Genomic DNA, 22,459 nt, shown 5'->3' with positions numbered 1-22,459 from the left:
TTTTAAACCTTGGTTGTCTAAGTGATGTACATGAAACAAAACATAAAGAGTTTCCACCATTAATCAACTAACACAAAATTACTGCATTACTTAAAAATACACCATCAAACACTGACATACAACCAGATCTTGCCTCACAGCTTCTCCATGATTTGCACATACATGAATAAAGAGAACCAAATGGCTTACGTGGGTCAAATCTTTCACCTTCCAACTGTCTCCCCCACTAACCAAACAGACATGTTCAACATTCTGTTCCATTTTCAATCCACAGTTCACAACCTGACTGTCTATTTCTCTATTCACACTCACATCTCCCAAGAGGTCCCAGCAATGCCTTGACTGTCACTGCTTACCCAAGCATGGAACAAAGCATATACCTGCCAGTTATACCATCATTGTAGAAAGGGAGAGACAAGTGTTGATTTTAAAATAAAATGCTACTCCATCAACCCAGATCCATTGTTTTAGAAATAAATAAAGTTCTATAAGTAAGTAATGAAGTTACTTTATTTACAGAGCATGCCACCAGGAAGTGAGACTTGTAAGCACATGAATTTTCAGCTCTCAGGTACCCGGCTCCCTCATGACATCACCTATGCTAAGAGTCCCTTAGAACCAGCAAGGAGAAAAAAAGATGCCATCAGCACAGCCATAAAAACAAATGTTAGCAACAACTGGATATTTTGAGGAGTGGACCTTAATTATCGTAGATAACAACACACCATGTGTCTAACAACACACCATGTGTCTAAAGGTACCCATCCATTCTTCCCAGTCTTTGCTAAAATTGAACTGCAAATGAATAAGGAAAACAGTAAAGAATTTAAAATAGAATTCATCACAGAAACAATCAGATTTTAAGTTTGAATTTTATAAAGAATGCTACCTGTGCTCTTCTTTTTCCTTTGTTTCTTCCTTCCTTCCTTTCTTCCTTCCTTCCTTCCTCCCTTCCTTCCTTCCTTCTTTCCTTCCTTTCCTCCCTCCCTCCCTCCTTCCTTCTTACATTTTCTTTTTCTTTTTTATTTGGCTCTTGGGACTAAACTCAGAGATTTATGTGCCTTTATTTTCTTTACAAAATAAGATAATCTCACCTTTTCATCAAGTGTTAAGAATCCAAATCCTTAAACAGACATCCACAGTTTATTAACACCCTTATCTATTTTATTACATAACCTAAAAGCCCTAGACTATGGAACTTGCCATAGGACAAGTCACTCAAGTCAATTTTTGAAACATGGACATATATACATACAGGACAATTACAAACCACATCAAGAACCTAACAGAAATGAACAGAGATCCATTCACATTGGCAACTTGGGATATGACACTTAAGCTCATACTTGGCAGTGTGAGGAGATTGGCAGAGTGTGTGTTTGCCAGGAAGGCAGAATGGGAGCATCTCCAAGCCAATTAATACCCACAACAGTTTAAGGACACTATTTATTACTAAATTTTCCATATTAAATCTTTTAAGTTTTAAACTCGTTTTTATCGATACAAAGCTATAATATTTTAACAAATACTAATTATTATATATATTGTTTCTCTGGTGTTATAAAATGAAACCAAAATTTAATTCCTTCACCCTATAGACAAATTCTAAATATTAAGTTCAGATGACATAAGGATATAGTATCAAATTAACCTTATTGAGAACTTTTAAGTTGATGATTTTGATAATCCATTTATATTTGAGATGCACATAAACTAGTATTTTTGTCTGGGCACCTGAAATTTTATTTTACTAAAATTTCTAAACAACTGCAACATAATAATATGCATCTTCCCAATTTTAAAAGAGAAAGTTGTGGCTGTTGAGATGGCTTAATTTAAAGAGTGGGTACTGCTCTTGCCAAGGACCAGAGTTTGGCTCCCAGCAACCTTGTCAGGTGACTTACAACCACCTAAAACTCTAGCTCCTGGGGCATTGGACACTTCTGGCCTCCTCTGGCATCTACACTCACATGCATGCATGCACACGCACATACACAGATATGAACATGTAAACACATTTAAAAATAAATATTAAGTAAATGCATTTTGCAAGGGAAAGCTCACATCAATGAGATTTCAGCAATTGTTCAAATTACTATAATAGTTTGGTACATATTTTTGCTGCCTAGTCTGAGGAAAATCCCATGGATCTCAGCGAACAGTCAAACTGTGAGCATCTCTCCCATTCATAGTCTGTTGTCATCTCCTCCCCATGCATGCCTTTCCACTACACAGCCCCTGCTGTCTTGTCTTTGCCTTCTTTCACACACCTACTTCACCTCTTTGCCCTGCTTATTGAATTCCTAAACCTTTTCTGCCAATGTATGTTTGTGCCATTGCCAATGGCTCTGGAGTCAGTAAGTGCATGACCCTCAAAGTTACCTGAGAAAATAAGAAACTATATTTTTGGCCTTGGTTTCAGGTTGGTGCACCTGAGAACACACATTAAACAAGCCATTCTAGGACTCCTGTTCACTCGTTTGCCCATCTTTTCCCTTTCAGGAACTTACAGACTGTAAAGGAAAAGCAAAGCTGATGGGCACAGAAAACTTGCAACCTGTTTAAGCAGTTGATCACTCAGTGGCTACATAATTTGAGACTGAAATAATACATTTCTAAAACAGGGGCGAGGGGTCCAAATGGCAAGAGTCTTGTGGGATGAACTTGAAATGTGAAAATAAATACTCGGGTTGAAGCTTTCTTTACAGACTCACAGGGAAGACTGGATGGAGTGAAGTAAAGACCTCAGTCTGAATGATACACTCCCAAGTATCTACTTTAAAAAAAAAAGAAAGGAAGAAAGAAAGAAAGAAAGAAAGAAAGAAAGAAAGAAAGAAAGAAAGAAAGAAAGAAAAGGAGTCTTTTGGAGTTGTACCATCTGTGGGCTGGGTGTCCATTTAACAGTGCACTCACAACTCTAAGCAGCTACGTCTGCTGTCATCAGATCAGTCTTATGGAAACAGAGAACCAAAGCAACATGACCCAGGTCACTCAGCAAGCAAGTAACAGAACCATGGCGTAGCCCAGGGGGTCTTGCTCCACTGCCAAGTTTCCTACTCACTGAAAGGGGATCAGACTACTTCCATACAATCTACTATGTGGCAAATGGGAAATTTCCATCCACAGCAAAGGAAGAGAGGTACAAGAAGTCAGAAAGGGGACTGGCCAAATGGCTCAGGGTGGTGCTAGTTGCCAAGCTATAATGGCCTGAGTTTAATCTGTGGGACCCACATCGTGAAAGTTGCCCTCTAACCTCTACATAAGGTCTCTGGCACCCACTCACGTGTACACATAAACCCAAAGCAAGTCCAAGCCCTTCTGCCTTCAAGACAAGCATCAGTAGGGGTGTTCAGAGCCTCCATAGCTCTTAGGCCTTTTAAAAGAGTGTTGTCCAAGCATATCCTCAACCTCCTATGTGTTAGAAGCCTTCTAAGCCCCAAAGTTGTTTTATAAGCAAAGGCCTGACAAACTGTAAAGCAATTAACACAAGGCAAACCACATTCCTGCATCTCACACACATTCCTCCTCTCCACCTCCCTCTTCCACCACAGCCATGAAGACTTCTGAGGGGCAGACCATTTCCTGTATGGTTCTTGCAACTACTCCCAACTGGCCTGTGGAATTTTCATCTCTTATAGAGACCAACCTTCCCTGTAGAGTACTGACATCTTAATTTGCCTGGAGTAATGTCTCTACATAAGCTGTCCCATCACAATTTTCTGTGATTACTTATTTCTCACCTGAAAGTGGAAGCTAACAGGTGACAGCAGTTGAGACTGTGATAATTTGTTCTTTTTAAATCTAACTCAAAAGACACAGACACAGACAGACACACACACACACACACACACACACACACACACACACACACACACACACACACACACCACCCTGCAGTACATGTGGGAATCACTTTCTCTTTTTACTACTCTACTGATAACAACATATCATTTCTATCAACAGTTGGGTTGGGAATCATTATTCAATAGCAACAGAGTTCAGTTTTACAGGATGAGGTCTTGGATGCATGGCAGTGATGGTAGGTACATTATGGATTAATTTAATACCATCAGGCTTCAAATGGTCAAGATAGTAAATTGAATGGATGCTCTGGAAAACACCAAGACCAAATGTAACTTGGGGAGGAAAGGGTTTATTTCATCTTACAGCTATCAGGTAACAGACCATCGCTGAGGCAATTCAGGGCATGAGATGCAACAGAGATGATGTAGGATGAAGAAATGATGCTGACTGGCTTGCTTCATTGCCTCTCCTATACAGCTCAGACCCACCTACCCAGGGGTAGTGTCACCCATAGGAGACTGGGCCCTCCTACGAAGTAGCAATCAGGAAAATGCCCCCAGAGACATACTCACAGGGTAAACTGATGGAGGCAGTTCCTCAGTAGAGATTACCTCTTCCCAGATATGTCTAGATTTGTGTCAAGTCGAGAAAGTATATTGATATATGAAATATAATATCATAAGCTAATATAAAAAAGGAACACATTATTTCTATTCTGCTCTGTAAGCAATGCCATATAGTCAAAATTAACATAACATTGACCCTTTTGTCATTAAAGTCCTCCCAAATTTCCATTTATGGCTATAACAGATCCCCCTTGATTCAGAGGCCCTGCTGCAGTCCTCAGTAACCTTCCGTTGTCCTTTATTTGAGCAGATTTCTCTCCCTTTGAGCCTAGCTCAAAACTACCACCTCCACAAAACCTTTCTAACGGCATGTCCTGCTCCCCCTCACTAGCAAGAGACAGAATGCGTTTGGGTACAAATGACATTTCACTTCAACTCTTCCGTTGGCGTTTATTTTTCTCCTAATAAATGTGAGCATCTTTCCACATAGTTATTGGCCATTTATGTTTCTTCCCTGTAGAATCCTGTTCATCTCATTTCTTACTCTTTCTGCCAAGCTCTTAGATGTTTTTGTTCCACTTGAAGAACTTATGAGGGTGCTGGAGAGACAGCTCAGCAGTTGAGAGCACTGGTTGCTCCTGCAGGGGACACAGGTTTGATTCCTCATACCCACAGGGTAGGTCACAGCCACCTATTACTCCAGGCCCAGGCCATCTGCTAACATCTTCTGTCCTTCAGAAGCTCCCTTAGGGACTTAGAATTTATTTTATACTCTTCAGTCATATTTTAGACCTTTATCTATTTATAGTGCTCCATTTTGAAGTATAAGAAAAGGATTTTTCCCAAAATTGAAAACTAAAAATACATTTTATAAAAAAGTTTGTTAACATTATTGTTGACTCTGTCACTTTCCCCTGAATAAACTTCCTTATTCATTTACTTACTTACCTGAAGTTTTTGAGACAGGATCTCATGATGTAGCCCAGATTGGCCTTTGAATTACACTCCTCCTGCCTTGGTCTCTTGAGTGTTGAAATGACAAGTGCAGGTCATTTCAGCAGAGATTTTAATCTTTGTGCAACCACTGTTTCTGATTATTCAGTTAGAATGTCTGGACCTCTGGTCTCATTAAAATTTAAATATTGTGTGCTGCATAATGATCCCTGAATTTACTGTTAATATTTTAGTTATTGTGCTCCTATCTTTCAGTTTGTTCATTTGCCTTGGTTTGTTTTGGTTTGGCTTTCCCTTGTTTTCTTTGAGGTGGGGTCTCATTCTGTGGTACAAGCTGACCTCAGACTTTCTGCCTCAGCCTCTTGAGCCCTGGGCTTATAGGAATGCAGCATCACACTTGGCTTGCATTCATATTGTTAATCTACCTGGGATTCATTTTTGGATAGAGTTAAAGATGCGGACCCAATTTTCTTTCACCACAATGGGTGGCCAGTGACATTAGCGCAATTTATTAACCTGACTAACTTTCCCCACTGATTTGAGTCAATACTTTTGCCATACATTAAATTCTTAGACATACTGAAATCTATTTTGGGAATATTATTCTATCCCTTTGATTATCTTACCTATCAATATATACTAACACCATACTGACTTATTCAAATGGTTTTCTATTATTTCTCCTTTACTGATCTCCATCCTCATACTGCTAAAGGCTCTTTCAGGCAACCCCTGTCCACAGAAACTTTAAATTTATTTCAGCCATATTCTTAATAGTCATTTTGGATTCTAGTTGAATTGAATGATATATATATATATATATATATATATATATATATATATATATATATATATATGATATATGATAATTGGGAAAAACTGAAATTTTAACCTGCTAAACTCTCAATTTTTTACTTTCCATGTTTGTGGACTCTTCAAGTCTTAGGTTCTGAAGCCAAATTTCAAGGTCTTCTGTATTATATCTTGTCTGTTTTATTTTCCTATAAGGAAAATATTTTTAAATTGAAAAAATATATTATTGCTAAGTTAATATTGTATGTATGTCTATTTTGGGTATATGTGCATAAAAATATGATTCTTGGTACTGGCTCTCACTATCTGCAAATACAACATGGCTGAACTTATTGAAACAGGTTGGGATGTGAGCCCAGAGGAAAGAAACCTTGGCTTTGTTCTGAGAGTTAAAATTTTTTCCCTCTGCTGAAACTTGTAATTATTGCAATCCTAGCTGAAGCAACTTCAGGAACATTACCTCTGTTTATTCTTACAATTAAAGATACTATCTATTTGAAATATTTTCCATGCTCCTTGAAACAAAACCTCTGAATAAAGCCATTGAAGGATCGTCATGCTCAAGTCTTACCTGACTAGAAAGTTTAGAGGCTTCCACAGCATGTTCGAAATCTGGTCTTCCAATTACAGAAGGCTCTTTATTCACTATGCCTTGCCCTTTCTTGTACTCTGCCTAAAGTGAATAATGAGGAAATTTTAATATGCTTACTTTACATTGCATTAACATTAGTCAAAATAAAATATAGTAGTGCCTTACCCCATTAAAAATACTTCATAACAAATACTAAAATAGTGACTGCTATGTAGAAATTTATTTTATAGCTACTTGAGTATATTCAACTTTCAGCAGCAAAACAATTACTTATTTAAATCTAACTAGCTAGTCATCATCATCTTTATACTTATTTCTAAAAAAATACTATGGGCTTTTCTGGAGAATTGAGACTCTGCCTTCTTTACATGGATAGCACTTATTGTTTTGTCCATGGAAATAGGTACTAGCAGTTGAGTTAGTTTCTTCATGGATTTTTAAGGGGCATGGGCTATGCTATTCCAAGAGTTAACTTTAACCAGGATGTTTGGTGCACTCAAGTAAAATGGCATTAACTTGGAAGAGTATCCCAAGGGAGATAAGACACAGCCATGTATCTTATGGCATGTGGGAAATGTCAGAAGTAAGTGCTGGTAGAAGAGAATCGGCAAGTCACCAGCAACAGATGGGAAGAGGCCAAGCTGAGCTCTCTGGATGGGAGGAAGGTGAGAGATTACACGGGATCAGAAGACTGACAAGTCTGGCTTCCAAGCTGAGACATCTGAATGTGATCATATACCCAGTAATGTGCATTCCTCTAAAAATATGCTAATACTCGATACAGTCTAGCTGAACATGGGCAATTCATAAAAAAAACCCAAATTTACATACTCAAATGGGTAATTCGGGACAAAATTGAGGTGTCATTAATGAACTGATTATATTAATTGAATTAACCATCCAATAACCAATGCTGACTCTGTCTCCCTCCAAAATAAAAAAAGAAGTCACATCTGTACAAGATCCAGAGAGATGAATTACATCGCTTATGATCTTGGAGATCTGAGTTGCCTTCTTGATATCCGGTCTGTCAAGCTCCGCTGTATATGTGTGGGTGTCCTGCGCATCTCTTCTATAAGAAATCTGATTAAAGAGACAGTTTTGAGGGGGAAAAAGAATAAGTTAGTCATTTCATTTAGCTACCTTCACTTATATAGAATTATTTCTCCTTGCCATGATAGCGTTAAGTACACACTGACCTTAAGTTACTTCTCATGACTTTTGTCCAGATCATTCTTTTCCACTGATATATTAACTCTTTATACTATCCCGTATCTCATTAGTGTGTCTAAAATAAACTTACAATAGGAGAGCAAAAATAGGGCATAAACCAATTCGGAGGATTTTTCTACATAGCACTCTATGAAAATGTTTTGTGCCTAAGTGTGTATGCTTGTAGTCACACACACACACACACACACACACACACACACACAATATCCTTGGTCCCATCTGTCTCACATCCATCCATCCATCCATCCATCCATCCAGGTGATGCAGGACAATCCCTGACAAATACACATTGTCACTCCCCAGGAAGGACAGGTAGTGAAGCATCCTCTACCCTAGTGACTACACCTTTCTCTTCCTTCCCAACTGAACTTCTAGGGTATTTATGCCTCCGAGACACTTATCTCCTAATAGATTACATCATTCCTAATTCTACCAAAGAAAAACAATTATATTAAGGAAACTTGGTGCTCAGAGTGTGCGTTAGGCACCAATCAGTCACAGGGTGAAAGGTAGAGAAGTAAAGAGAAAAACAGATGCATGCTAACAAATGTAAAGTGTTTTGGGTTGTGTGGTTTGTTACCATTACTTTGATTGACAGACAGATGGAAAGACTAGATCAGAACTACGACAGTGCATGATGACCAACATCTCCTCATCCACCTGCCTCTCTATGTAACGAATTGTGTCACAATCTACAGTCCTAGAAGTTAGATACAGTTCTGTCTGGCAGCGTTACTATTAGAATGCATTCTGCTAAAGTTATAGCGCAAAATATACGGTCCTTTTTAAAATCTACCCTTGTTTTTTCAGAACATAAAGGAGTATAATATAGATATGTGAACCACTGGGTCACCTATACAAATGGCACAATATATTCCAGCAAACTTTCTGCAATGGCAACATATGGACTATTCACTTAAAATTTACAGCTCTGGGATCCACTTTCAATCCTCTAGCAGAATGTTGGCAAGTGAGGCCTAAGTATCTGATTCCAATAAATTCCTAACTGATCACTGTGACCCAGTATTGGTAGTATTGACCTACTTGTTATTTTCTTTACACCTTTTTGAGTTTAAAAAGGTAACTGCTGTATTTCCTGTTTTTTTTTCAATGGCAGTAACCAGGAGTAAAAATGATCAGACATTACCACTTCAAAGGGTTTCCAGTGCACTGTATGACTTTATTTCAGTGAAATTCGAGGCATCTACTTTGTCTTTCAGGAACTTGCATTTGCCTTAACACCAAGACTATTTTTTTTAAAACTACATTTACAATCATGAACCTGTCTGACAGGTGAACACAGCTTAAACACAATTAGTATGATTTCATCATGAACATCTGTTTTCTCTGGCACCTAGATTCTCATAAGCTTTTCTATAGCCAGTTATTTTAGGTAGGTTTTATGCATATAAGTAGTAAAAGAAACATAAAAATTCGCCGAACACTGAGTTATTTTGTGGGGTGGATTTTAAGTGATCAGGACTCTTTAAGCAGGGCAATTTCATTGGCTACAAATACCAATGTACCCATCTGCAAATGACAGCAACTCAGTTCCAGTCTATACTGAGTTAAACACAAGCTGTGTAAACAAAAACAAAAAAAAAAAAACAGTTCTCAGGTGAAAACAAACCAAAATTATTACCCACCTCCACAACTAACAGCTTCTAAGTTACCACGTTCTCATGAAAGTCACCAGGAGGGAAATGGCTTTTTGTCTAGAGAAGAATCGGGGGAAAGATGGAAACCCACACTTTTTGAAAAGAACTACAACCTTTCAGAAACCTCAGCTTTACATGGGTTACCTAATTATATGCTGTTCCGCCTAATGACTGCGTGAAGAGAGGTGAACGGTACAAAGGCAGTGGGAGCAGGATTTTGAATAGGGCCCCATCATCCATGTAAATTTGCAAATTAGAGGCCAGCATATGCAACTCAAAACAAATATTAAGATTGACATGAGCTGCACATTCAAACAAGAGGACACCACAGAGCCTCGCAGGAGAGAAGTGAAGGAACCAGTTCATCATCTTCCATGGCACCACTGATAGGAAAATGCCAAAGGAAAGGGAGGCTGCCATCCAGGAAACTCAGGTAGCAAGTTGTCCATCACACCCTCTTTTAGGATGACTGACAGTGTGTGGGGGGTGGCAGCATGACCTCCATGACCTCCATGGATTACTTGTGTGTGTGTGTGTGTGTGTGTGTGTGTGTGTGTGTGTGTGTGTCTGTGTGTTTGTGTGTGTGTGTGTGTGTGTGTGTGTGTGTGTGTGTGTGTGTGTGTGTGTGTGTAAGGTCAAAGAACAACCTCAGGCATCTTCTACCTTTTACTCTAGACAGTGTCTCCTATTGGCATGAAACTTCACCACACAGGCCAGACTTACTTACCTGTGAGTGCCTGGGATCTGTGTGCACCATTATTCTGGCTTTGTGTATGGGTTCTGGGTGTCCAAATTCTGGTTCTCATCATTGGGAGCTAAGTGCTTTATGGACTGCCTCATGGCACCAGCCCCCTAACATTTGTCATTTGGGAGGTTCTTCCTAGTCTTTCAGTGTGGTTAGTAGTATTAACTAATGCAGTAGAACCTTCCTATACCCAGTCAAGTAGCATACACATTTAGGTATCATGATTAGGGCCTAACCAGGACTAGAGTCACCCATAGGACCTGAAGAAGAGGCATAAAATGCCAGCCTTCCTTCCTCTGGGGTCAGCCACTATAAACATAGCTTAAGTTAGAGACAGCCATCGACTCCCTGAGTCCTCACAGACACTGTCAGTTGGAACCAACACTGGATAGAACTGATCAGAACCAACCTATGGGGCAGGAGAGGGCTTCTTGTGAGAGCATGGTGGGGTCTGTGTCCAACTTGCCTGAAGGAAGCTTAAACTTTCTATTTATAGTTGGGCCTCCACCTTCAATTGTAACTACACATTCTGCACCTTGGACTCAACTGTAGATTAAGAATATTTGTAAAAGAAAATTGTGTCAATATCCCCTGAGTAATGCAACCACCATTAACCTAGCATTTAAACACTTAATAAAGTATTGTGAATAATCTAGAGTTGGCTTAAAATATGGCAGCAGAAATACAAAGTTCATATTGCAAATAATACTCTATTTTTTATGAAATACCTGAGCATCCATTGATTTTTTTGTATGTACAAAACTCCTGAGCCCACTCTCCCATGGATATCAATGCAATACTGCATATAAACCAATAATCTCTCCATTTTTACTTGAGGTACAGTGAGATGGATTCCCATCACTAATCCTAGAGGCATCCATTCATGGTTTTCTACAGTTATATCTGTGCTTTATAGTCTCCAATAAAGAGCTGTATTCCACCAATAGCCTGGCTCTGGGTTTTGTCTCATCTCACTATGATCATTTCTTCTCTTATGAACTTCTGCTGTCACCTAGTCTCCAAGTATTCCCTGCTTTCAGTATTTCCATTTCAGCTGCATAGGGGCCATGTCTTTTGTGGGTTCCTTCATTCATGCAGCATGCACAGTGAGTCACATACTGTGCTAAATAATTTGTGTGCACTCTTTAAATCCCCACCCTGTCCCTGTTGAGGTTTATCTAAACTCAACTGGATTCTATTAACACTTCCTTCTAGGACCCGAACCATTCTCCAGCATCTCTTTGTTTAGTTATGGGTTAGAATGGGTTGATAAAGGGAATGCTCATGGAATTTTGAAAGTAGAATGGAAATGGATATTTGCTCTCCAAGTACAGGCAGACACAGATATGGGAGATTCACAGCAAGCCCTTCAGGATTATATAATGGTCATGTGAGACTCCTTGGCTTGGGAGTTCATAAACTGAACATAAGCAAAGCCTCCATGGATGGTCCTTGAAGAGAAGGTGATGCACTTGAAGAGGAGACAGAGGTTTAGACAGCTAGTGCCTTTAGAGGACAAGCACTGTGTAAGCAGGCAGACCTGAAGGCAACTAATCTAACTGGACCAGAACCAGTCACTCTGCTACTCTAGTGAAGAACTAAATAGTCCTCAGTGAGGAGAAACTAGACAAGAAAGAAACTTCTTAGGTTGGTGGAGGAGAAATGAATAGTGCAGCCTACAGAGGGTTAAGGGAGGTCAGAGTTCAATTGCTCTAAAGGAAATGATGCTATCAGAGTACCTTCCTAGATACCATCAAGCTGGCCCATAGACTGGGACTTGTTTTTAAGAACTGCATAATAAATACAGCACCTCATATATACTAACAAGTACCATCAGCTAAACCACAGCCTCCAGAAAGACCCTCTTTACTCTCACTTAAATATTGTTTGTCATGAGAAAACATAAATAAAGTGTTTTGAATATAAGTAAAGGTATGGTCTGATGCTATTCAGCAAAGAGAAAATAAGTGATTGTATAAAAGATGGAATAAATTAGTTATAGCTAGAACAATCTATCACTATCATCATCATTTTCATAAGTAATTAGATAATCAATAAACATTTTCTTATTCACAAATTTTATCTCATTTACTACCACAATCTTCTGGAAAAAGAATGGGTAATTCTAATGATTCGTTCTGAGAGATGAACCAAACATTAATATTTCTATTTTTAACGCTAAATCCTAAGTTACTGTTATCCATAATCGCACAGGGAACTTCAGAAAGTAATAATTGTTTTCCTAGTATCATTTTACTGAATTATTTGCAAGCTTTTTCACTTTCTGATGGGACAGAAACCTAACTGCTGATAAGGTATTGTTAATCTTAGGACAGTACATACGTCATACTTGGAAAAAAACATCAAGTCTCTTGTCTGTCCCACTGAGTATATTTTAATTCACACTGAACTAATTAGCAATACAAACTTAAAAAAGCTAACTATTCCAGTCCTATTATGAGCCTCACAACCTAGAAAACTAAAACCGACTACTTGAGGTCCACTTGGCTTAGTGCAGAAAGCCTGGCCTGTTCCCGTCTGTAGAAGATTGATGAAACATAATAATGGAACCGAGGTTTTCATTACAAGCCCATCTTTTGGGGGAAAATTACAGGAGAAAAATACCTCCAGTTTCTCTAATTATATTAGAAAAATGTGCCAGGGGCATATCCGTTAAAATATGAAAGGACTTAGATTGGCTAGTTTGAACCATTTTTTGATGATAGTATCAACAAGAGAGAGGTTTGGGGACCTTTTTGAATTTACCTTTCTGACCTAATACACTCGTCATATTTATTTCCTAGTGATTTGACTCTAAACAATTGAACTTTTTATTCGTTTGAGTTAACTGTCATAGCACCTAAAACCCTCAAATCACCTCACAAAGCTGGAGAAAGGCCAGATAGGCCTGCTATTTCATGAAGCAAGGAGACCCTCTGTGGAGCTCTTCAAAGGTATCATCTCATTTAAAACTTGAGTTATCCCTTGGAACTAACTAACACTGCTGCCCCCATTTGAGAGATGTGAAAGCTGTGCTCTTTGGATAAGTAACTTTCTGTGGTCATCCACACTGTTTGGCAAAGCAGTTTCATCATGATCTAATGTCAAATTCCTTTCCTAATATGTGCTCTAGTGGATACCATCATAAGAAGGGCAGCGTTTCATCTTCTGTGATCACTCAACTAAAATGTTGAGTTATGTAAGAGCTTACCTCTACCCTCCCCCCATCCCCAATACTGTTCACCTTAGTGCACAGAGTTACTTGAAGGTGAGAATCTACTTGGCCAGCAGAATCATTTGTTTCTTTGTAATACTTAAATAGAATAACTGAAAAAGGAAATCACTCTTTGGCCCACTGAAGAGCATCCTAATAAGAGGGAGGGCAGAAAAGAAGCAGCTCTGAAGGCTCCAGAACACAACTGCCTACCCTCTTGGTGGATGGATCTTAGAAAGCTGGCTTGATTTGTGTGGATATGTAAAAAGTTAACAAGTCAACTTCTACTGTTTATAGAATAATCTGATATTATTACTTATTACTTTCTTCTCTCTTTCTCTCTCTCTCTCTCTCTCTCTCTCTCTCTCTCTCTCTCTCTGTGTGTGTGTGTGTGTGTGTGTGCGCGCGCGCGTGCGCGCACTTGTGCGCGCGCGCCTGTGCACACACATGTCTATGCCATAGCATACATGTGGAGATCAGAGAGACAGTTTTCCCCTTTCTACCATGAAGATCCCAGGAATCTAACTCAGGTCATCAAGCTTGACAACAAAACTTCACCAACAATACCATCTCGCTAGCACCCAATTTTTATTTGATATTATGTCATTTAAGTCCAAGACTAAAGTGACATTCCCCATTGCAAAAGAGTAATTCTACCAGGAAATTCTGTGTCACAGTTCTTTGGGCTGAAGTTTCCTGGGAGATAATGTTTTATGTTTCAGAGTCCTGAAGCAGGAATTGTGTGTCCTGGCTCTGCTTTTGGCTTCCACGGCCTGTGTTAGATTTCACATTGTAAGGACAGCAAGTGTATTATTCTGTGAGGCTTGGCTCGGGGGAGAATATCAACTACCTCAAGGTAGAATACAAATATCATTTTCACTCTAAATCTGAGTAAATAATCTTAAACAGTTTCTAAATCCTATTATATGTACAAACTTTGCATGTAAAGGTTGAGCCAAGTCGGCAGAGGAACGTAAGTAAACACGTGCTTTTCCCGTAAGTACACAGTACTGAATGGAGGAGGAGGAGGCATTCTGCTCTAGTCCACCCATCCCTCAATCACAGACCTTTAAAGGAAAAGACAGAGTTAAAATAATAAGCCTGGGTCTTATCCTAAGGAACTTCAGTATTTGAATTTCAGTGAACAACAGAGTTAGACAGGGCTTCTGGGACTCCATGGAACACTAGCCCCCACCAAAGGCCACTAGGCCACCTGCTAACCACCAGGCTTGCATTTGAATTCAAGGTTTCTTCAGTGTCAAACAGTGAAAACCCCAAGATCTGAATTTTTCCTGCAGAGCACCTGAATTTACATAATAACTTATATTGCTCCCACTCTCTTAGTTCTCATTTAAAATCTTGACTAATTATCAACGTCCTTTCGGAGGGAAGCAGTGATGGAACTGAAAAGGTAGAATTAGGAGTTGGATTCCTTTGGTCTGATTTCATTTGTCTACAAAATGTGGCTCAACACAGCGTTCTTTTGACAACTGGAAATGACCAGTCTTGGCACAGTGCCTGGTATGTGGCTGAGCTGTGTAAGTAGCAGTTATAAATATTATAGTCCCTCTATAAGCAAACAACACTTGCAAACCTTTCCCTTAAAATACTGGCCCTGCTGACAATTGCAGACACTTAGCTTCTTCAGCTCCCACCAGCACTAAGGTGCCCATGGGAACATTTTGGCATTGGTGAGTAACTGATGTTTGGGTCAGAAAGTCAAGCCTCACTCCAATTTTTCACTTAAACACTTACCTGCTGCAATTTAATATCAAGTAACAGTGTACACCGTGCAAAGAAACTGCTATAGTGTTCGAGTCTGAAGTGTCTCCTGCAGACTCTGTTTTGGACGTTCAGTGACAAGTCTGGGGCATGCCTTTGAGGGTTATGGAACTTTTAGAAAATGGTCCCTGACCATCAGAAGTAGAAGGGTTTGGGTGGGATTGTTGAATGTTATGTCTTTCTCTGGATCCAGTTTAGATCTCTCTGCTTTCTGGTCTGAGATCATGTAAATACTTCCATCTGACATTCCTGCCACCATGGATACAGCCACTCTAGATCCATGAGTTCCTTTCTAACATGGGACCACAAGTTCTCTAGAACCATGAACCGAATAACTCTTTCCTCCCAAAGGTTGCTTCTGACAACTATTTGGTCACAGTGATGAGAATGACAACTAAAGCACAGATACTCTGTAAGACTAGGCCCGGAAGGCAGTCATCAGAATAAACTTTATTTTGAAATGCAAGTTTCTGTTTTTATACAGATCTTACAAAGAGCACCACATGATAGGGCAGATTCTGTGTGAGATGGATGAAAAAGCGTAAGGAATGCTCCTAAGAAGGGGTAGGGAGCTTCTTGTCCCACCTAGAGCAGGATGTATCAGTGCTGATACTAGCCTAACCAGCAGTTCATACATTTTCTTTTGGAGCCCAGAAAAGTCACACTTCTTCTATAATTCAGAAGAAATTATGTTTCTAGGCTGCAATGACAGTGGTAATTGATAAAATGCATGGAAGTCTTGAAGGACTGGGTAAGTTCAAACCAAAGAAGGAATGTGCTGCTTTAACTAGCTTCTTCCCTCTTGGCTCCTGCTCCTAAGCCATTAGGAACCCGCTTTCCTAGTCTGTATCTGCTCGTATGTTATATTTCTTGAACCCCACAAGCCTTCCAAAACAAAGTGCCACAGAGAACCCTAAAACTAGAGTTTGTGATTCCTCTAGAGCCAATGATGGCAGCTGGGTTTTCTTCCAGCGCCCCTGCCATCCAAAGTAGAGACCGTGAACTTCCACAATATGTAAATAAAGTCCAGTAAGGGCTGATAACGAAACTGGTCACAGAATCCACATGTGTCTTGTTCAAAGCAAAATTTACCGTGCCTGAAAGGCCTCACAAGTTAAAGGTATCCAACAAAGGCTTTAATGACAGTCATCAGAATAATTCAAATAAAAAGTGTTAAAGCCCCTGTGACTAAAGTACCACGATCTTTTAACCTCAACAAAATAACCCTAAATCCATTCTTTCCCCCCAGAAAATTGAGAAGAATGAGCTTGCTTACATTACTCTGGCGTTTGTTGACCTCCATGGCATGTCTCACCTCCGGAGGTTCCTTCATGTGGGCGTAATCCGAGAGCCCTTTCTCAGCATCATGCTTCTGCTTGTAGGCAACCTTCAAATGCACACAAGAATTAGATCCACTTAGAGGTGTGTTAAACACCCTGTTCTAAGTTCCCATCTTTTTCTGGCTGACAGTTAAATTTGCCTGAGAGTCTATAACAAGATAATGCTCTCAGCTCAGTGCTGTAGTTTAGCTTCGTAACTCAAAAGTTGCAGTTTATCTCAACTATCCTTGAACAAAAGATTAAAAACCCCAATTTTATTCATCTGTCTTATGTCTTGGCAGCAGTTTGGGGAAATCCTCAACAACTGAGAGCTTGCAGGTTTAAAAATGTGCAAGGTTAAATTTAGAGGGAGCATTTGACCAAATGGAGGGCAGTAAGAATGTGTCAAAGTGAATTGTTTTCTTTTAAAGATTTATTATTTTAATTAATTAATTAATTAATTAATTTTATCTATATGTATGTCTGTGTGGGAGTATAGAAGTGTGGGTACAGATGCCCAAGGAGGCCAGAGGCATCAGATACTCCGGAAGTTGGAGTTACAGGTGGTTGTGGGTATTGGGAATTAAACTCCAGTCCACTGCAAAATCCATATGCACTGCTACCTACTGAGCCATCTCTCCAGTGCCATGAATTGCCTTATGCCATGCATTGCTTTTAAATGAAAGGTTCTGATTTTATATAGACACAAATGATTGACTTATATAATATGGCTTATGATCTGATAATCATTATTAAATTTCCCAGTTAGGGAGACTATTTAACATACAGGCTAAACTCTCAGATAGGTCAAGCCTAGTCCTCCATAAGGAATACATCATCCCAATACTGTCCATTGCTACCATTCTAGGTTTGCTCTTTACTGGGCTGGATAGGGGGATGTGAAAAGATGCCTCAGAAGGTGACACAGCCAAACCTGATAACATAGCTGGGAATAAAAGAAAGTCATACAGGAAATCTTCCTTTACTCTCAGCTTTTACCACCATCTTACTTATTTCTTTCACAATTCCTATTTGTTATTTTTTGAATAACCACCTATCGCCTGCCTTCCTTTACTGAAATACACAACTGTTCAACTCTCTGAATGCACACACTCCCCAATAGCATCTGAAAAAAAAAAAAAACCCAGCATCAAAGAATCACCAAGTCATTACCAATTCATGACCAATGACCACAAATTAACAAATGAATAAATGAATGTAGGAATAAATGAAAATAATAACTGGAAGAAAAGCAAAATGCAATTTCAATATACACTGAGTCTAATGATGACAGGCATGTTAAGTGAACTTGAAATTGCTTGATACAAGGCAATAAAAGCAAACAAAAATAAATATTAAGACAGTATTCAACAAAAACAAAACAGAGTGTCCTCTCAGTGAAAAGAATATAGTGAAACTTAAGGAAGAATTTGTCACCAATATGAGTTCCTTGGAAGCTATTTTGGTATCTTACACATCTTTTAATATCCTGTGCTTATCAGAGTGAATAACACAGAGTAAAAATGCAATAAACAGTAAATGAATGAATAAATGAGTTTATTCAGCATTTTCATAAAGTTACACTTCTTACAGGAGTTCATAAACAGAACTGGCTACCCACTTAACTTTATTAATACAGCAGTCCAAAGGATTAGAGTGGTAAGAGTAAGACTATTTTTTTTAAACATCCATTGACTCCTACCATTTTTAAAAAGCTGTCTAGTACACTCTCAACACTTGAGTAGCTTCCCTGGCTCCACATTTATGTTTTCTTGAAAACTTTTACTACTAAATATCATTCAACCTGGAATGTCACATGTTCTAAATACTGTAAGCTCTGTTGAAAATTTTTCTTTCAATCAAACCCCAACCTGTGTCCCCAGAGATGGATCTGTGTAGCTGACAATACAGAGCTTCCAATGTGGGAACATGGCCTTCACCAGCTTCCAAGCCTCCATACTGCCCACATGGACTCAAGGGCTGAACTTCTGCACCCCCACCCCCAAGGAGCTCCCAAGATCCGATTCCCAATTAATCTTTCCTGAAGTACCTAGAATGATTTGACTTAATCTCGTGAGGATTATGTAATTAAATCCTGCTTATCATTTTCCAACTGCCAGATGATATTGACACATCTCTAGGTCATTTTCCTTCTGCTGGCTGTGTGGGAATTTCTGATAATTAACATACTTAAGTCTGATTCAGTCCTATCCATTCAGGTTCCTGTATCCAAACCTGTACATCTGGTTGATCATTACCAAGACCCAAATGAAGCACTTTATACATTCCAGTTATAATTCATCTTGCTATGGTGTGTTCCTCAGTTTACTCAGGAAGATACATAATTATGACGAACATCTTTACATTTTTCAACAATTAGTTAAATGAGAAAATGCCACACAGGTCGACAGTCCATTACCACAGTTACTTATGTTTTATATTACACCTCTGAAGAAGGGGAGAGATTAAAACTGGTGGCCAAGTCAATAAAACCATGAAAAACTTCCATATTCTGTATTTTAGACTGAATACCACACTTGTGACTTCATAAACATAACTAATGCATCCATTCATTTTATGAGTTATCCTAGCAATAGTGACTCATCTAGAACCATCTGAAAAAGCACTCTTTCTTAAAGAGGCATCATAATTTTCTACTTTCAGCTTTAAAATAGTCATTTCATTTATAGCTACTCCTAAGCAGTACTTTAAAAACTGAGCTTGCATCAAGTGGGAGGCAGCTGAACTTTAATTTATCATAGCAATTTTCTTCCTTTAAATAGCTAATGGAAATGATGTCAACGATGCCAGGCTTATATGTTTTCTGATAAATTTAATTCTTAAAGGATCTGTCATTTTGTAATGTTTCCCTAACTTCAAACTATTTCCTCACACTTTGAGAATACTCAGAGCTCTGTGAGCTGCACAGCCAAATCAGAGTGCATCTCAATAATCTCACAGTCTAACAATATGTGTGCAAGGTAATGTATTTACATTGGTCTCATGTAATTTATCCTATAGTAGATTTTCTTTGAATCATGGTTCTATGTATCCCAGGTTGACCTAGGACTCACTGTATTGCCAGGATGGTCTCGAATATTGATCCTCTTATTTCTCTGCTGAGTTCTGGGATTGCAGATAAATGCTTAGTTTTACTTCCAGTAGATATTTCTATCGCACACAGACACACACACACACACACACACACACACACACACACACACACACACACACACTCATAGGATATATGCCTTTGCTTGACTTATAGACAACTTTTAAAGCATCATTCAAACAAGTGTACCATAGTTCCATACAACAGAAAACTATGAACCACAGACACAGAAGCCTATGCCACTGCTGACACAAACATGGACTCTCATAAGTCTGCTCAGTTCCAGGAACAGAGTTACCTAGATCACTTCCGTGATGCAGGAGTATTCAGCCGTTGCCTAGAAACAGCCATGCAGGCAAGAATCCCATCACTTTACTACAGCATACTCCATTCCATTATTGGGTTTCTTTAGGATCTTTATTTTTATATAAGTCATAAAATGGTCTCCTATAAGCTTTAGGACTACCATTCTCAATTTCTTCCTGCCAAGCACATTCTATAAGTAGGACCCTAGCTCAGTTTCCCTTTCAGGCTAGTTACGAGGTAAGCCTAGCTAGTTTAGTGATTCTGAGTTGTAAATATGCTGATTGTGAGTTGTAAATATGCAAAAGAGCTGTCATCTCACTCAGGAGGCAGAGGCAAGTGGATCTCTGTGAGTTCGAGGCCAGCCTGGTCTCCAGAGTGAGTGCCAGGATAGGCTCCAAATCTACACAGAGAAACCCTGTCTCCAAAAAACCAAAAAAAAAAAAAAACAAACAAACTCATTTTGACTTCAGAAACATAGAGGAAACTTAAATACAGCCAACATATAAGGCATGCTACATGAACTCCTTCTCTCAAATTCCTTATAACAGACTCCAAACTCAAATATACTGCAGGCATTTTGTTTTCTTCATAAAGCAGTCTGGCACACTGACAGTCTTGGGGTAAAGTATTCAAAAGTATATGCAACTTGATTTCAGACAAGAGTTTGTTGAAGAGTGAGGAGACGGTGGGCCATAAAAGTAATCAGTGAGACACTTTCTATTCAAGTCTGAGGATATCACAACTATACGCAGACTCTCACAGATAATAAGTCTGCTTTCTTGCCTTTACTTCCAGGTAAATTCAGAATAGCCTTTGAAACAGACACCTTATAAAAAATTAGTTTTCCCTTATAGTAAATCAGAAATTCATCCCAGGGGAAATATTCATAACTTGTGGTGCATACTTGCCCCCCTGTAGTATCTATCATATGAGAGCATGGTAAAAATGTACATGGTAATATCCTAACAAAAACATGGCAAATTATAAAATATCTTCTATGAATTATTTTTCATATTAAGTGCTACATTGCAAGATTTGATGTGCTTACTAAGAAGGTGAGAATATTCTTCTTTAAAAAAAAATTGAATTCAAGTATCCTGTCTTAGTTTGGGTTTCTTTTCCTGATATGAAATACCATGACCAAAGCAACTTGGGGAAGAAAGGGTTTATCTATCTTATACTTCCACAGCACTGTTCATCATTGAATGAAGTCAGGACAGGAACTCAAACAGGACAGAAATCTGGAGGCAGGAGCTGATGCAGAGGCCACGGAGGGGTGCTGCTTACTGGTTTGTTCCCTGTGGCTGGCTCAGCCTGCTTTCTTATAGAACACAGGACCACCAGCCCAGGAATGGTCCCACCCACAAAAAACTGGATCCTCCTGAACCAATTACTAATCAAGAAAATGTCTTATAGTCTTGCTTACAGCCCCATCTTATGGAAGCATTTTCTCCTCTAGATAACTTAAGCTTGTGTGTAGTTGACATAAACCATCCAGAACATATTCCAAACTGTCACCTTACCAAGCAAAAACATAAGAATGCATTCCTTTTCTTTCTTGCATAGTTGTTTGTTACTTGTCCCACATTAAATGTTGTGTTGTAATTATATGCTTTGTTAAGTAGCCATGTCATCAACAAATAGTTAAGTGACCAGATGTTGGCAGGGCAAGTAAATGGCATACTCATCACAGTCAGTCATGCAGAATCTCACCATCATATATTTTTAGAATTTTCTTGCATAGTTGAGATAGACCCACTGCCAAGCAAAGGACCCAGTGAATACTTAAATTTGTAATAATTACTTAAAGATGTTCCGAGAAGAGTTCTATGCTTAGTATTTTTCCAGAGTAATTCATTTGGGAATTATTTGAAATCCAAGGCAGTCTCTACTTAAAAAAAAAATATCTAAAGAAGAAAGTGATCTGCTGAAACAAGGCATGTGGCACATGGCTTCATAATACTACCACTTTGGAGGCTGAAGTGGAAGGATTATAAGTTCACATTCTACTCATGCTACACAGTGAATGAGGGGCCAGCCTGGGCTACATTTGAGGCTATCTCTTTAAAATACATTCTAAAACAGAAACATATTGATTGATAAGAAAGCAAGAAGTAGACATTTCAGGAGAGGTGGAGTGCAGCCTGTGTTGAGGACTCAGACCTTGAAGGCAGATTAGCTAGCTCTGTGTGTTCTGGCTCTGGTTTCTACTGAATGTGTGGTCTTGAGAAAGTTACTTACACTCTCTGTGCTTGTTTCCAAAACCCTACAATGGGGATATCTGATGGAGTTGTTGGGAGGATCAAATGTAGAAAAGTGAAAAGCACATAGAACAGCACCTGTCCCAGCTAACACACATGT

At 39.0% G+C, this 22,459-nt stretch overlaps 1 protein-coding gene across 4 annotated transcripts in view; it reads right to left on the bottom strand.

Moving 5' to 3' along the window:
• Nebulette (LIM zinc-binding domain-containing Nebulette) overlaps positions 1-22,459 on the bottom strand; it is a 359,562-nt gene that overhangs the window by 76,003 nt on the left and 261,100 nt on the right. The window contains exons 5-7 of one of the 4 annotated variants that reach the window (XM_035441480.1): positions 16,638-16,748; positions 7,711-7,812; positions 6,709-6,810 (exon numbers count right to left, since the gene is read on the bottom strand). The exons of the other annotated variants lie outside the window; for them this stretch is intronic. Coding sequence (XP_035297371.1) covers positions 6,709-6,810; positions 7,711-7,812; positions 16,638-16,748 — 315 coding nt within the window. The remainder of the gene's footprint in view (positions 1-6,708; positions 6,811-7,710; positions 7,813-16,637; positions 16,749-22,459) is intronic. 4 annotated transcript variants of the gene reach the window in all.

The sequence above is a fragment of the Cricetulus griseus genome, chromosome 3, assembly GCF_003668045.3.
Source record: "Cricetulus griseus strain 17A/GY chromosome 3, alternate assembly CriGri-PICRH-1.0, whole genome shotgun sequence".
Classification (NCBI taxonomy): Eukaryota; Metazoa; Chordata; class Mammalia; order Rodentia; family Cricetidae; genus Cricetulus; species Cricetulus griseus.
This window is presented reverse-complemented; position numbering and strand designations above follow the sequence as displayed.